The sequence below is a fragment of the Ptychodera flava genome, chromosome 1 (assembly GCF_041260155.1).
Source record: "Ptychodera flava strain L36383 chromosome 1, AS_Pfla_20210202, whole genome shotgun sequence".
NCBI lineage: Eukaryota > Metazoa > Hemichordata > Enteropneusta > Ptychoderidae > Ptychodera > Ptychodera flava.
In genome coordinates, this window is record NC_091928.1 from 8,059,940 (window position 1) to 8,074,430 (window position 14,491).

At 36.2% G+C, this 14,491-nt stretch overlaps 1 protein-coding gene across 1 annotated transcript; it reads left to right on the forward strand.

Moving 5' to 3' along the window:
- The first annotated feature begins 10,510 nt into the window (after nucleotides 1-10,510).
- On the forward strand, nucleotides 10,511-12,427 carry LOC139115169 (ankyrin repeat domain-containing protein 29-like). The gene is made up of 4 exons (XM_070677129.1): nucleotides 10,511-10,705; nucleotides 11,359-11,509; nucleotides 11,765-11,839; nucleotides 12,267-12,427. The coding sequence occupies exons 1-4, from the start codon at nucleotides 10,511-10,513 to the stop codon at nucleotides 12,425-12,427; spliced, it is 582 nt and encodes a 193-aa protein (XP_070533230.1).
- Nucleotides 12,428-14,491: the final 2,064 nt, after the last annotated feature.

Genomic DNA, 14,491 nt, shown 5'->3' on the forward strand with positions numbered 1-14,491 from the left:
GACAGATTTTCTGTAATAGGGGCTATCAACATCATTAAGCACCATCACTTCTGTAGCTCTTCAAAGGTTTTCATAACTTTTTTTCAGAGTGGACAAATATCGATGCATTTTCATTAGATACATTTTCATTGTTAAAATGTTAACATTTTACCCTTTATTCTTTTGTTTATCGAAAGATAACGATCGAATGGAAGGAAGAAATTGTGAGTATTCTGGCATGCAATATCTCTTTTTATATTTTTAGTAGAGAAATCTGAATATTCATAGAGAAAGAACTTAATTGTATACGTCTGATATGGTTAAATAAACACTTCGAAATTATTGGGACTATGTATAAACATTCAGCAACTCCTAGACCATGTTAAGATGTTTGGAGCAACCTATCATTAAATCGACACAATGTGTATGATTTTAAATGATATTGAGATTTTTCCTTTACATTTAACCTTTACAAGGTTCTTATTGAGGGCTATACAGAAAGAATACCGGAAGAAAAGGTACCAGATGTTTTGTTATCTTTATGTGTTCCATACTTTGTCGTTCAAGCATAATATTTATTAAAAGTGTGATTTGCAACAAGCTTGCCGATCAACGTCAATCATTGAAAAAATTTTTGAAATTTTGAAAATATTTAATCCCCAAAATTAAGAGACATCTTCCCCGTATGCTATTAGTTTTGGTCCTGAGGTAATGCAAAATGTTAATGTAAGCTTATTTTTTTCTCAGATACTGGTCGAGGGTGGATTTCTGGTTCAGGTGGAGAACCAATATTTACAATCCGAAGAAGATATTCCGCCTGAATTCTGGTTGTCGCCACAACACTCAATGTCATACATGCAAGACAGATTTTAAAAGCTATTTTTAGGAATATTTGAATATCAATTCGACCAATTATATTCACCGCATTCATAAAAACAACGAATCGAACACATGCTTAGGACAATGTATATGCTGCAGCAATGAAGGAGATATTACGCCAAGAGATTTACATTCAAATCATAATTTCTTTAAAGAGAACATTGATATACGCCGATTGGTTACATCACAGCAACTAGCCACGCACACAAAAAATTAGTCGAGTATTAGTTTTTTGAATTCGTTTGATATTTTTGTGACTTTCTTAATTCGAATATACATGCAGCTTGCACGAACGTAAAGAGATACATTGTACACGTAAAGATAATGCAGAGTCTTTCATATCAGAGTTTTACATTGACAAGCGACTTTCATTGCTTAACTATTTCTCTGCAAACCTGACATATGTACATAAGAATAGAAAAACGTGGTAGTATACCAAAGCGTTGGTCAAACAAGAGTTTGGTTGGCTTTTTCTTTACTAGACCTCATCCGAAATTGAGTTTTTGCGTACAGATTGAAAGAGATGCTGTATAAAATGTTAGTAGAATAACGTGTTGCCACAAATAAATGTCGGACGTCAAACCACAGTATAATGATTAGGCATATATCACTGTGTTAACACCGAGAAACTGTTTGACGTGCTTGTTTCTATCTTGAACTATCAATTGTATCACTTTGATACTGTATTGTGTTTCGCCTTGCTCCGTTCAGTATTGTGAGCTACATAATATTTTTAACGCAATTTCAACATTACAGATCTAGCAGATTCATCCTCTTTTCTGTTGTAGCAACAGTTTTTTGGTGTCAATCAAACTCTGAAGGACAAGTATATTCAGTGTTGCTACATTTTCTCGTGTAAGTTAGGCGCGTGAAATAACATTCCTTGTTTACCGACCGCGTGCTAATAGGTTTCGGACAAAATTAAGAAAAAAAAAACAATATCAACACTATTTAAAATAAAATTAGCATTTTTTCTGATTATATGTCAATACATTTGTGTTTTTGTCTGTATGTTTTTCTTCCCTGGCTTGCTGGAAAGTTTTTTTTTAGAAATACAAGGACGGCAAACAAAGAATGTTCCTTAAGCAGCCTTATCATAAATGTATGATGTTTTTCTAAGCAATAGTTCAAGGGGTGTCTTCTTATACCAGACCCAGATAATATGAGTTGTTTTAAATCCATGTCAAATCTGCTACTTACAAGAGCCCATTATTATTAATCCCATACTTTCTGGTGTACTTGGTCGACATACACAAGAATGCATTTTTATAGTATCCGTATACTTAAAATTAGGGTGAACAGGTAAAGTCAACAAACATTCATTTTGATTCTCGTTGATATCGCTTTCTGAGTGATGCAGTTTTCATTAACCTTCTTCATAATGAAGGATTTTTTAAAGTTGTCATATCTTCGTAGTATCAGTAAATAAACTGCTTTCTAACGCACCTTGCCTAACGTCTCAACTCGGGTCCGTTAATTTTGCGTCACATGGTAAACTTTGAAGCCGATACTTATACAGAGCTGGATAAGGGACAAGATTTTCAAAAAATGTTAATCATTTAACATAAGTGGACAACTACTCATTGAGTAAGGGTATTATATGATAGTGAATATTAACTATATGATATTGAATATTACATAATACAAGTACTTTGATGGCGCTAATGCAGCGATCTGATTGGTCGAGACGAGAAAGGAACCGTTATATTTGCAACATATACCACAGCTGGCTTACGCGCGAGCTGTCAGTTTGAGCAAAAACCCGTTTTTGACGTTCCATGCCGAAATTTCAATATACTGAATGTGAATGAATTGTTAGTATGACTCATCGCTGGAAACTGAGCATGTTTTAAGTCATTTTACACTTAGTAACATTGTATTCTGATAAGTGATATATTTTAATGAAAATCTCGTGGAACTTTACTTTCGTAAAAGTGGAAACAGAAGATATTGTAACAGAACAGCCATTTCTTACGGCATGGCAAATCGAAATGTTAAGGGTAATGTCATTGATTTTAGTCTTTAATAGGTCAAATGTAGTAGTGTGCGTTTGAAGGTAGCCCAAAGCCCTTTACGTACACTTAAAATGTTTATGAGACATCTGAATATGTCTTTAATTCTGAAATACAATGTAGGTCAAGATTCATCTTGAAAAAATAACTAAATCACTGTTCTTTTAGTGGCGATTTACAAATTTTTATTCGTTAACGTGTGATTAAAGTATTAAATTTAACTCTGTCGGTAAAGCTTGTCATACGGTCGTCATAATTATCAACTGTTCAGCAGAAAAAGAGCTCGAGAACTGCAGTTTCAACCATGTGAAGAAATTGCATTGGCTTGGGTATCTAATGGGAAAACACCAGCCAAAACATCGAATATTTCATGCGTGTTGCAAGGTGGCAATTACATTAAAAAAGCACAGTAGACAGTTTGCTTTTGAATAAAATCTCTACAGTTAGACTGTATCACGAGGAGGATTTGAAAATATCTATGGTACAATGAGGACATTTGAATGAATATGGGGACTCGAAGGGGAATTTGAAACGAGACTGTCTCTGATTGATTTAAACGCGTGTGTTATTGTCCAGCTATATCTGTTGGCTAATTTTTCGTTGGTTTTGTTTCGTGTATCTTATGAACGGTAAGTACTTTTAAAACTAATTTGACTTTGCTGCGCAGACTCAAAGTCACGATCGAGGTTTTGAAGTCGCGTGAGTCGGTCAAAGGGCAATTAGTTAATTCGAAAGGATCAGTATTCTTGGAGACTCTAGTTATAAATGATGCACCCCCTCGAACTTTGTTGATTATATTTAGGGCTCGGTTAGCTAAATGATTTACTTATTTTATTGGGTTTATTGCACTAAATATTAATACAAATAATATCCTTGTAAGGTTTCTCTTTTCGTGCATACACTTGTGATAGAGCATTCTAATTAGTGTTTTAATTTCCAAAAACAGTAAAATATTATAATTGGATTAGCACGTTGAACTTTATAAGAAAGCATAAAAATAATAGCAAGCCTGCGATGAATACAGTATTTACGATTGAGATGCAGCATAAAACCAAGAGTAACCTGCACAGCCATTTTTAAACAAAAATGTAGCAAACTCTTACGTTTATTGCTGCATAAACGTTCATTACGTAGCAAACACTGAGTTCGTTCATCATCAGAGCATTCGGTCAGTTCATTCAATTCCTTCATTTAGAGTTTTTCAGAATTATTTCAGATAAGGGTGTAAATATTTTCCATACTAAAAATATCGCAAGGTTAATATTCCCCTACAAGGTTATTTTCAAACACTAAATTGCTATTTTACTGATAAAATACTATTGGGATGATCGGTAAAAAAACTGTACGAGTTACAAAAATCAAATCCCCGGTAGTTGGCTCTCTCTGAGAAGAATCGATTTTAGGGAGATATTCTGTGAGAGAAAATTACTGCAACTCAGTATACGGTTTGTATGAGCAGGGTACAGCATGTACTGTCGGACAAATGCCAAATTTTCTGATGTTATCTGTCTTGGATTCCGTACTCATCGAGTTATATCAGTTGCAATTATTAGTAAGAATGAGTCATGTAGCAAAATCATGATTGATCGGAGTCACGGTGAAAACAATCATGGTTAAATTGATGAAAATGTGATGTGATAAAGTGTGGGTGACAGCAGGGCAAGCGTAACAAGATATGTAAATGACGAAAAGCCTGACACAGCAAATATACAGACACGCGACATATTGCGAAAGTGGTCGAACGGGAAGCGAACATTATTTTATCAGGACCAACGTATAGAAAAGAATAAAGCTGAAACACTGAATTATCAAACAGGGCAGCTACCACAAAAGCACATATACACCAATACAAACACACATATATTTGTCTATGAAAACGTGTACGGCCAAGAAAGCAATTGTGTTTCCATCAACAAAGCCCCCGGATAGAGGGTAGGTGGGCCAGGAACTATTATTTTCATTGAAATGTTGCCCATACTAAGACCACACTCATTCAAACAGACACAAGTGTCGAAGCGGACTAGGTCAACAACTTTATAACAATGTTGACCCGCTATCAGCCAATTTCCGGTACTATAGGCGTATGAAGATACAGATTCTAAGGACACAAACAACAACGTCGAAAAAAGGAAGGTTTGAAGCTATAGCCAGTATAGGCAGGGAGAGTGGCTGGGCAATGCTCGAACGTGGAGGCTAATTATGATGAGCCATTATGTGGTCTCGTCCCAGGACTGTCCCATTCACAGAATCCGACCTATTTGAACTATCAGAAACGATTCACTTAAATGATGTCTATACTAAGAGCACTCTTATTCAGAGACACAAGTTTTTTAGGGTTTTGTAGGGGGGATGTCAGGACAAGCAACTGTTTACCATATTGACAGGCTATAATTCAAATTTCAGCCAAATCGGACATCCCGTCAGCACTAGTGGCGGGCGCTTGTCTCCCAGCGCCCTTAATGTCAAGTTGCCGCTGTGTAAGTACACGCTTTGGTCTGACGACCTACGGGTGGTTTGATTTAGAAAGTTCCTACTGCAGAGGTCCTGGAGCGATAAGGGGAATATAAAAACAAACGTATATGATGGTAGGGCCATTTCTGTAACAGGTGTGTTTTCGCGAGCCAGAAGCGTGTCCAAAACTTCAAACACAAAAACTTTACTACTGGAAGCATACCAAGTTTTAGAACGATTAAGTGCGCAGTTTCAGTGAAGATTTTTTGACCAAAAAAAAAAGGAGAATTACCCCTCAAAATTTAAATATGGAAATGTCACAGCAATTCCAACACATCACTGCTTCGCCGATGCTAACATGCAAGTCTATTAATCAGTCGCGCCGAGGTCGATTTAAAACAGTCCGACTTTGGCTCATACCTGAAAAACAATCATGAACGTAGTGAAGAGTCTGATTATACCGAGGACGTCTTATTGAGCAAGGATGTAGCTGCTAACGAGGACCTTCCCAGTTAACAATAACCAACAGCAATGAATGTCCTAGATTCGAAAGTGCTGCTTTTTGAAACCAGTAGGTAACGCTGATCGGTCGCAGGTTTTGGGCGTTCGCTATTTTGCTCTTTATTTGGCGAGGTTGGCAGCTTGTATTCTCCAGTCCTAAAATTAACCCCAGCGAGATGAAAAAGAAGTGATATTTAAAGTAATTCTTATACTAATTCAACATCTTGCCTAGATACCATAATTTACCACATTATTTTTGATGAAGTCAAGAACGATGATAGCCTAGGAATACTATTTTGAAAATCGAAGATTAATGCACAAAAATATGAACTGTAATCATAATAAGGATTGTTTCATATCGTACACTTAATTCATTTTCTAATTGGTATAGATCTCATCGAGCCGAGAGGTTGAAGTATTGGTTTTCTTCCGTTATTATACTCGTAGATCACTCTATGACTGTAAGCAAAGTCTTAGCCTCATAAAGAGCGCCATCAACGACTACGGACCAGAAGTTTTCTATTACATGACTGTGACTATACAGATTACATAATGCAATTCTTCAATATGCAGACATGTTTTGGCGCTTTCAAAAATCAGAAGATATCAGAATATTGTTGCATTCGATGAAAACAACCTTAATTTGGTGAGATAATTTTTATTGACAAAACGAAAGAATGATTCAAGTTAAAGATAAAATAATGAAAGTTCATGGGGGATTAGTTTCGAATGAACAATCTAAGCGAAGAGGACAACAGTTTTCGTCGATAAACTTGAGAGATAAGCAGGGAGGATTGGCTTTGTAGGTTGACGGTCGGCGCACAGACGTGTGTTAGTGCGTGTCGGACACGCTGTAAACGTGTATCGAGAAATTGAGTTATGTAGATGTCTGGTTACGTCTTCATCAAAGGAAACATAGCTTCGTCCGATAATAGCACCACCGGTTCATTTTTGTGAAAATCGAAGATTTTACTTTTGCCCGTACAGTCAACACAGGGATGACGGCCACTAGGATTCTATGAGTTGGAAAATATTAGGCATTTTGCTTCAGACAATAAATTGACCTTTTGAATGTAACAATTCTCTAATGGAAAGGTTATGCAAATAATCTGTCAAGTGACAGTTTTAAAAACAATGGTGACACTATGGTAACCAAAATGTTCCCCAGTATCTAGGCTTTCCGAAAATATATAATTTACTGGGCTTTTGAGCTTATCAAACTCTAGAGAATTGTTAGTTTAAAAATAGTCAATTTCTTGTCTTGGAACCTTAAGTCCTCCGATTTCAAGGCCCGTACTACTCTAATCCAACACGTCTCGTTTTGCAAGTACTAAGGATTTTCTCCAAACTTGACTGAAAAATGACTTCATGATTATTGGTATAGATTTGTAATATATATACAATGTTACGAGATACTCTCAGAGTATACGCATACGCTGTAATGCATACGTACACTAAAGTAAAAAGATTAATTTAGGATGTGGTGCAGCCGTTTTTGGCAAGAAAGTATAGAAGTGTGTGTGTGACTTCGATAGGTTAGAGATGAATGGTGTCAGAAAGTATGGACAAATGTGTAACACAGAATGTTAAGAAGTAACTTACAAGATAGCAATCTATCTTCATTCACAAGGACTCAAGAAGTACCTATCTCTGCAAAACATTTCACATCAGATGACCGTGATTATCTTTTCATTCTATAAAATCACATTCACCTTAGAAGTGAACATCATGTTTTGGCTACCAATATGCATGATAAGGTTTGCTGCCGTTTATTTTAGCGCGCAATTTTGAACTACAGAGTACGAATGTCTGTAAATCGGAAATGAGGCGGTTTCTCCATTACATCGCATTCTCACCACATTTATTTTTATACACACACTTGAACCAAGTCTACTTGTGCTTGTGCTCTCTTGACGGTTGAGCTTCGAGTTGCTATACGGTGAGTTTCTTCTCGTTTTCTTCGTTGAAGTTTACATCTAGCAAGTGCACTTTTGCTGTTTGAACGTTAAGCCCACCAACAGCGCCCCCACTGACGAAAATGGTGGCATTAATCATAAATGGTATGTTTCAAAGGCCACATGCGCTTGTCCTCCGACACACAACACAGGCCGCTGTTTACATTGAACAAGTAAGAAACGAAATTATTTTTCAACACTTTCTACTTTGTCTCTTTGTCTACTGCATGTTTATATATATATATATATATATATATATATATATATATATATATATATATATATATATATATATAGATAGATAGATATATAGATAGATAGATAGATAGATAGATAGATAGATAGATAGATAGATATTTGTCTACTGCAAGTTTATATACTTGTATGTATACATCGATAGACAAATAGATAGATAGAGATACAAAGATATATATATATGTAATTACACAGATGTCCTTATGGGAAATTACAATGTTTAAGCAATTTGCTATAAATAATAACACAAATCATATCAAGTATTTTGAAGTAACTTGTTGAATATGCCGGTATTTATTTTATACGCCTAACCTTTAACCTAATCATCCATCAAACGATGGAGATTTGTTTAAAAAAACATTGTGAGGGTTATTTGGAAGCAAACGCGTTCAAAAAATGAGAAGGGTGCCATCACAGTTAGCTGTCTTACTATTTTGCATACAATAGCAATACTTTGATTCTAGGCGTGTCACGTGTTTCCACATACTGGAGCCTTGAAAGACATGTAACACACTCTGAATATGAATACTGGAGCTTTGTTGTATACATAGATATTCATGCATCAGTCACCTAAGCAACTTGGTGGACTTATATGTGTTCAGTGTTGAAATACTTTAGCATCAACTACTGTAAGTCACAACGACTTGATCTGACGGTAGCAAGACGACTTGCCGTGTAAGTCCTATGTAAGTTGTTCACATTTATACCGTCAATTTTATGTTTATGTCAACTGTTAGTCATACTTCCCAATGAAGGCTGTTTGAAAATCACATTAGCGACCCTTTTCTTGTGCATTTCGACAACTTACGTTGCTTGGAGTATAACAAAATGATGTATTGTTATTCTTTCGACACAGAGGGGTAAGAAGACGCCATGGTGACCATATAGACAACTTACCCATTGTTGGTTTACTTCGATTGTGTTAGAGTTTCGACTACGATTAGTAATCAAGTGAGTTTCACTATCGCAAATGTTTCTCTAAGGTCAAATATTTGACCATTTTACGTGATATTTTATGAGGGAGCTCTTTTAATATATAGACTTCCCTGAGAATAGAGTTAGGTAACATTATGAAGGCCGCTCGGTAATGGGTTTTCTAACGTGCCGTTTTATGCGTCCTTGACCTTTAATGCTGGTTTGTGCTGGTGGAGTGACCGTGCATATATGATCTGGAACTGGACCCTTCATTTTAACGGACCTGACTCGAAGTGTTGAGCAAACTGGATTTCTATTCAGAGATATCGCCTTTTATTTTGATCCGTACCGCGTCTTGCTTGCCGGTATTAGATTTAACGAAACACTCGTTTTAGTAGCTAACGTAAGATGCGACATTCTTATGTTCCCGAGTCGGAAGGATGTAGTAAAAGCGGCTGGTCAGTGTTCAGATATTTAAAACACTTTATCACAAAGAATACATTTTTATGTTGAAGTGTTAAATTTAGGCAGTGGGACACGTTCGTAGAAAGGCAACAATTTATACTGATAGATGAGGTTATATGTGAGGTGGATATCCATAGACTGCACAATGATAGAGTCATATGAAGAACGATTGAACTTTTCTGTTGTATTTCGCTCGTCTCAGTGTCTCGCTTTATTTCTTTTTACCGTATTGCATCCCTAGCTCAATGTGGACACGTTCCTATGTTACAAAAGAAACATATGGCACAAAAAGCTTGCGACACACGATACAATCCGCATATTTTATATGATATTGAAATAGTATGTTGTCTTTATATAGATGTTAGTTATGATATATAAATGCACTGAACGGTTATTACAAAGCGAAATGTAACCACGATAACGTTGTACGAATATGCATAAGATACTATCGCATTGCCAATCGTTGAAAGTAACAATCTATCAAAATCCTAAATACGTTGAATCAGTCAGAGTTTGATCAATGTCCAAATGATGTGATTTCTATTCAGCACTACCGCGTTTCAGATGTGTAGCTCTGATTTGACAATAAACCGTAATAACTTGTCACTCATTATAGTGGTATAACAGCAACACTCTTGAAAAGGAATGCTACATTAATGAAAATGAACACCATGCATATGAGTGCATTGCAATACTTGTTCTTATTTCCCGCTTGATAATCTTACTTTTAAACTGTCCGTACAAAAAATTATCATTTGCCTCACCACGTCTATCACTGTGGCCGCTTATTACTAGTATTTTCCTGTTTATTTTCGTATGTGTCTACATCCCTCCTTGTGTGCGTTTCTCGTCATCTCTACCCAATCTCATAGTTCCTAATTTATGATAATTTATGATAAGGGCAAGAGGTGTCCGTCTGTTTGCCTATGTCGTAGATTTGTTGATGTAATCTACCTACTGACATAGTTTAATGACCAGGGACACGACAAGTCACATGTTTTAGTAGTAAATGTGATCAGATTTATAAATAATTCACAATATTTTTGTAACTACAAACAACAAGTTTACTATTATTGCTATTATTTCACAGGAGGAGGTATGGCCGATTGGGAAGACACGTGCAGCTGCATTCGAGTCAAAAAGAACCCAACTAAAAGGCTTATGAACTACTTTTTACATCTTGCAAAAAATGTTCACGAAGAAACGATCGATCTGGAAAGAATTGAAAATTTATTACAGGAAGATGCCGATATCAATGTACAGGACGAGGAAGGTCGAACGCCATTGCACATGGTGATAATCTCTTTAAATAGACATTACATTTTGTTATTGTCACCTCTAATATTGCCAACTTAACACGTTTCAATGATGGAATCATAGGGTTGGTCATTATTATTCTACCAATGTCTTCAAAACCCAATCATTTTAGAAATTGCAGCATTGGGGAATATCAGACTGGTATAAATAAAGGGTGTTGAGTTCAGGGACAAAAACCTGCTTAGATCAATATTCACCGTCAAGTTGACATATCAGGGCATAAGGGTAAGTGGGCAATAATTTGATTTGAATAGGTCTTGAGAGGTTGTAGAATTAATATTTGTACCCATCCTCGGCTGTTTATGAAAAGAATATCTCCTACATATATAAACTTGTCAAAAATAGCACGATAAATTAACGCCTAATCTTTCCGTTTGTCGTCGTCCTAGTCTTACTGTGCATGCTCAAGAATTAGCTAAAATGAGAGAATCTTGTTAGGATGATCAAATGTTATGGTCCGTTTTAATAATACGCGAGTAGGAATCTAAATACAAATATTAGAAGTGATTGATTACGTAAACAATTCATTAAAATGACCTTAAAGAGATAGGCATATTGATTACAAGCATTAGCCACCAACCTGTAAGGATGACCCTGCATTGTTCATGATCAGATTTTGTCGATTTTAGGTTGCTAAAGACTGGCATCCAGATGTTGCTAAATTTATGCTTGACAACGGGGCAAACGTTGACAAGAGCGACAACGGAGGTCTAACGCCTTTACACACGGCTATTGCGGAAGATTATAAGGAAATGGTCGAATTATTATTTAGTCATACAGGTAAGTAGAACGGCAAATGGGCACTGTCATATGGAAAACTGCAGATGTTATTTGAAAGCAAACACTGATTCTGGTATCTGCCTAAATCATTCAATTCGGGAAACAGAAAATATGGTTCAACTTCACAATACGACTAACATTTGTATAAATGCAACATGTACAATGCGGCTAGAACCTTTTCGACCTGAAATCAATGCTATTGTAATTTATGGGTTTTTTTAATAAATTTTTATTTCACGAATTTTATTAACGCAGAACCAAAGGACAACGACACCGATCAAAAAGAGGTATCGATGAGTAAACTGTATCTGATCGACGCAGCCCATATCGGTGAGTTAAATCGCGGGTGATATTACAACCGTTCACTATGTTCGTTATCCTAAGAATCAGTATAACTTAACTTGATACAGAAATATTCACTTCCAAAAAACGTTGACGTTTCACTATGTCAGCATCGGTATCACGAAACCGTCCATAGTAAATTTCATCCTTATCAAAATATGTTCCAAGAGGATTGGCACAGAGAAGCTACTTCCATTAGAAATAGATCATCTATGTACAAACACTTTCTGCGTAATACCATGTCGGAACGTAATATTGTTTTTCTGTCATCACGCAATTCTTTATATTGCTTCGAAATAATTAAAAGGTAGCAAAGGTACGGGCCGATAAAATCATTTACCACAACAACTTCCAGTATTTCGTAAGACATCCTATCATTTGATAACAACAATAGCATTTAATATTCTCATTTCAGGAGCAGTAGACGCTTGTAAATTTTTAATAGAAACTGCTGGCATTGACGTCAATGAATGTTATGAAGATGATGTTCGTCCTCTACATATTGCGGCGATGATGAATCATGTTGAAGTGGTTAAACTACTCATAAAGAAGAAAGGTAAGATATGGATCACATGATTCATCTTCTGGGTTGAATAGTTGTCAGAATTACAAATGATTTGAGAGTATAATACGTGAAAGTAATTTAGATTTAACACAAATTTTTCAACTTAAGCTGAGGTATGTATAACTTGTTTCACAGACATTTGCTTCTTGATTAATAGACTCGCAAGGACACTTCTTGAACAAACCACGTTTACGAAATCCTATTTGATTTCGAAGATTGTCCGATAACATCGACTACTGTAGTATAAATCAAGTTGAATTGTGCAAACGTTGACACTGTGGGTATTTTTGGTTTCTACAGCAGACATTTCCGCTAAGACTAAATGCTGCCAGCACTCAGCGCTGTTTTTTGCTGCAGCCAACGATGCTGCTGACACCTTGACATTGCTTGTATATGAAAGAGAAGCTGATATCCACGAGAGAGATTCCAGAGGGAGGACACCACTCATGGTAGCAGTTCACAGAGGCATGTCTTATTTTTATTTTATCTTAGTTTTCTTGAAAAACATCATATTTTTTTTACTAAAAGACATTATAATGACATATCTTTCACTGATTTATGCCTTTGGATCAGTCACATATTTGCTTGATATAAAAATGGTCAATGGATTAATAATTTTCATTGCAATGCGAATCGATCAATTACAAATCAGAGGCTCGAGTGCTCGATGTTAAAAGCAAAGCGTTATAAATAATGACACAAATAACTTCAAAAACCATATTAATTACAATAGTATTGATTTCATTGACATGTAAAACAAAATCAAACTGCAACATATAACTTAAACTTCAAATGCAAGTATCTGTTACTTAATTTTCTTGCATCCTGCAATCTTCGGATAGATAGTCAGAATTAAAGTGTCCTTAGTCCCCACAATCTCTTGTATATGGTTGGGACTTTTCGCTGTCGGTTATTGACAAACCATGTAGTTACTCTAACATAGCAAACGATGTAATCTTTTTTATATCTGAAAAAGCTACATGTTATTAATGCTGATAAATCTACGCGCCGAGTCAGTGGTTTAAAAAAAACACTAAAACAAATACAATTAATCAAATGTCAACATCACCGTGAAACACAATATAATGGTGCGTCCTAATCATATTAAAGAAAGTGTGGGGCTAAGAACTTTTATTACTGCATATCTGCCCGAAAATTGCAAAATGCATGAACTTCAGTAATAGATACTATATTGTTTTTTTAGGATGCAGTAACACGACCAGACTGCTTCTCAGCCTTGGAGCACGGACCGACCTTATCGACTCGAGCGGTGAACCATGCATCGTTACTATATTGACGAAAGTGCCAGGAGTGGTAAATACAAGTTAAAGTGTCTTTATATAGTTTTTTCGCATGGACTGGCCCGGATCCCGTTGTGACGTACAACGGGACTGATCCGCATTACGCTTGCCTGAATATTTGCTTTACGAACAGACTAGTCTGTAAACACTACATTTTCGCAAAGTTTGTTTGCAGACAAGGTAATAATGATGCAATACTGCAGAACAAAAACGATCTTAGGCATGCCAAATAAATTCCCAATGCCTGTCCGAAAGCTTTTGCTTGTATTCTAAACGACAGTAAGTTGTGACCGATCTGGCCAAACTAACAAAACATCGGAGCTGTATTGGTCCCATCGGCTGACCGCTGAGCCCCAGCCGTATGTATAGGACACATTGCGACGGTTGTACCTGGTGATAAAGTAGCTCATAGAGACATTATTCTTTCTAGAATAGTAATAAAGTCGATATCTGAACAACATGATCCGCATAAAGGTTAGGTGAAAGGTTACAAATGTCACGCCTTTCGACGAATGATGCATTAAAATTCTTGCATTGCCCATTAGAATGTACAACAAATCTGGCCAGCTATATATTAAATCGCTGTGGAATTTGTTGACAAATAACAAACACCTATCTGTCAGTTTGGAAGCGTCTGTGTGTAGGTATATTTTACGTATCAGAATATACCACCCATCAGATAAAAGTGGACGTGTTGGTACCGGTGACGGAGACAGGAAGGGCTCGACAACGGCGATTACAGTGGACACGGCCATAGCCATAATAAGATCATCT

What these genes read in the sequence shown, in the direction of transcription:
- LOC139115169 (XM_070677129.1), top strand. Translation starts at nt 10,511, where the DNA reads ATGGCCGATTGGGAAGACACGTGCAGCTGCATTCGAGTCAAAAAGAAC. An exon ending in ATTATTATTTAGTCATACAG is followed by an intron (nt 11,510 to 11,764) that starts GTAAGTAGAACG and finishes TTATTAACGCAG; the next exon opens with AACCAAAGGACAACGACACC. An exon ending in GATCGACGCAGCCCATATCG is followed by an intron (nt 11,840 to 12,266) that starts GTGAGTTAAATC and finishes TTCTCATTTCAG; the next exon opens with GAGCAGTAGACGCTTGTAAA.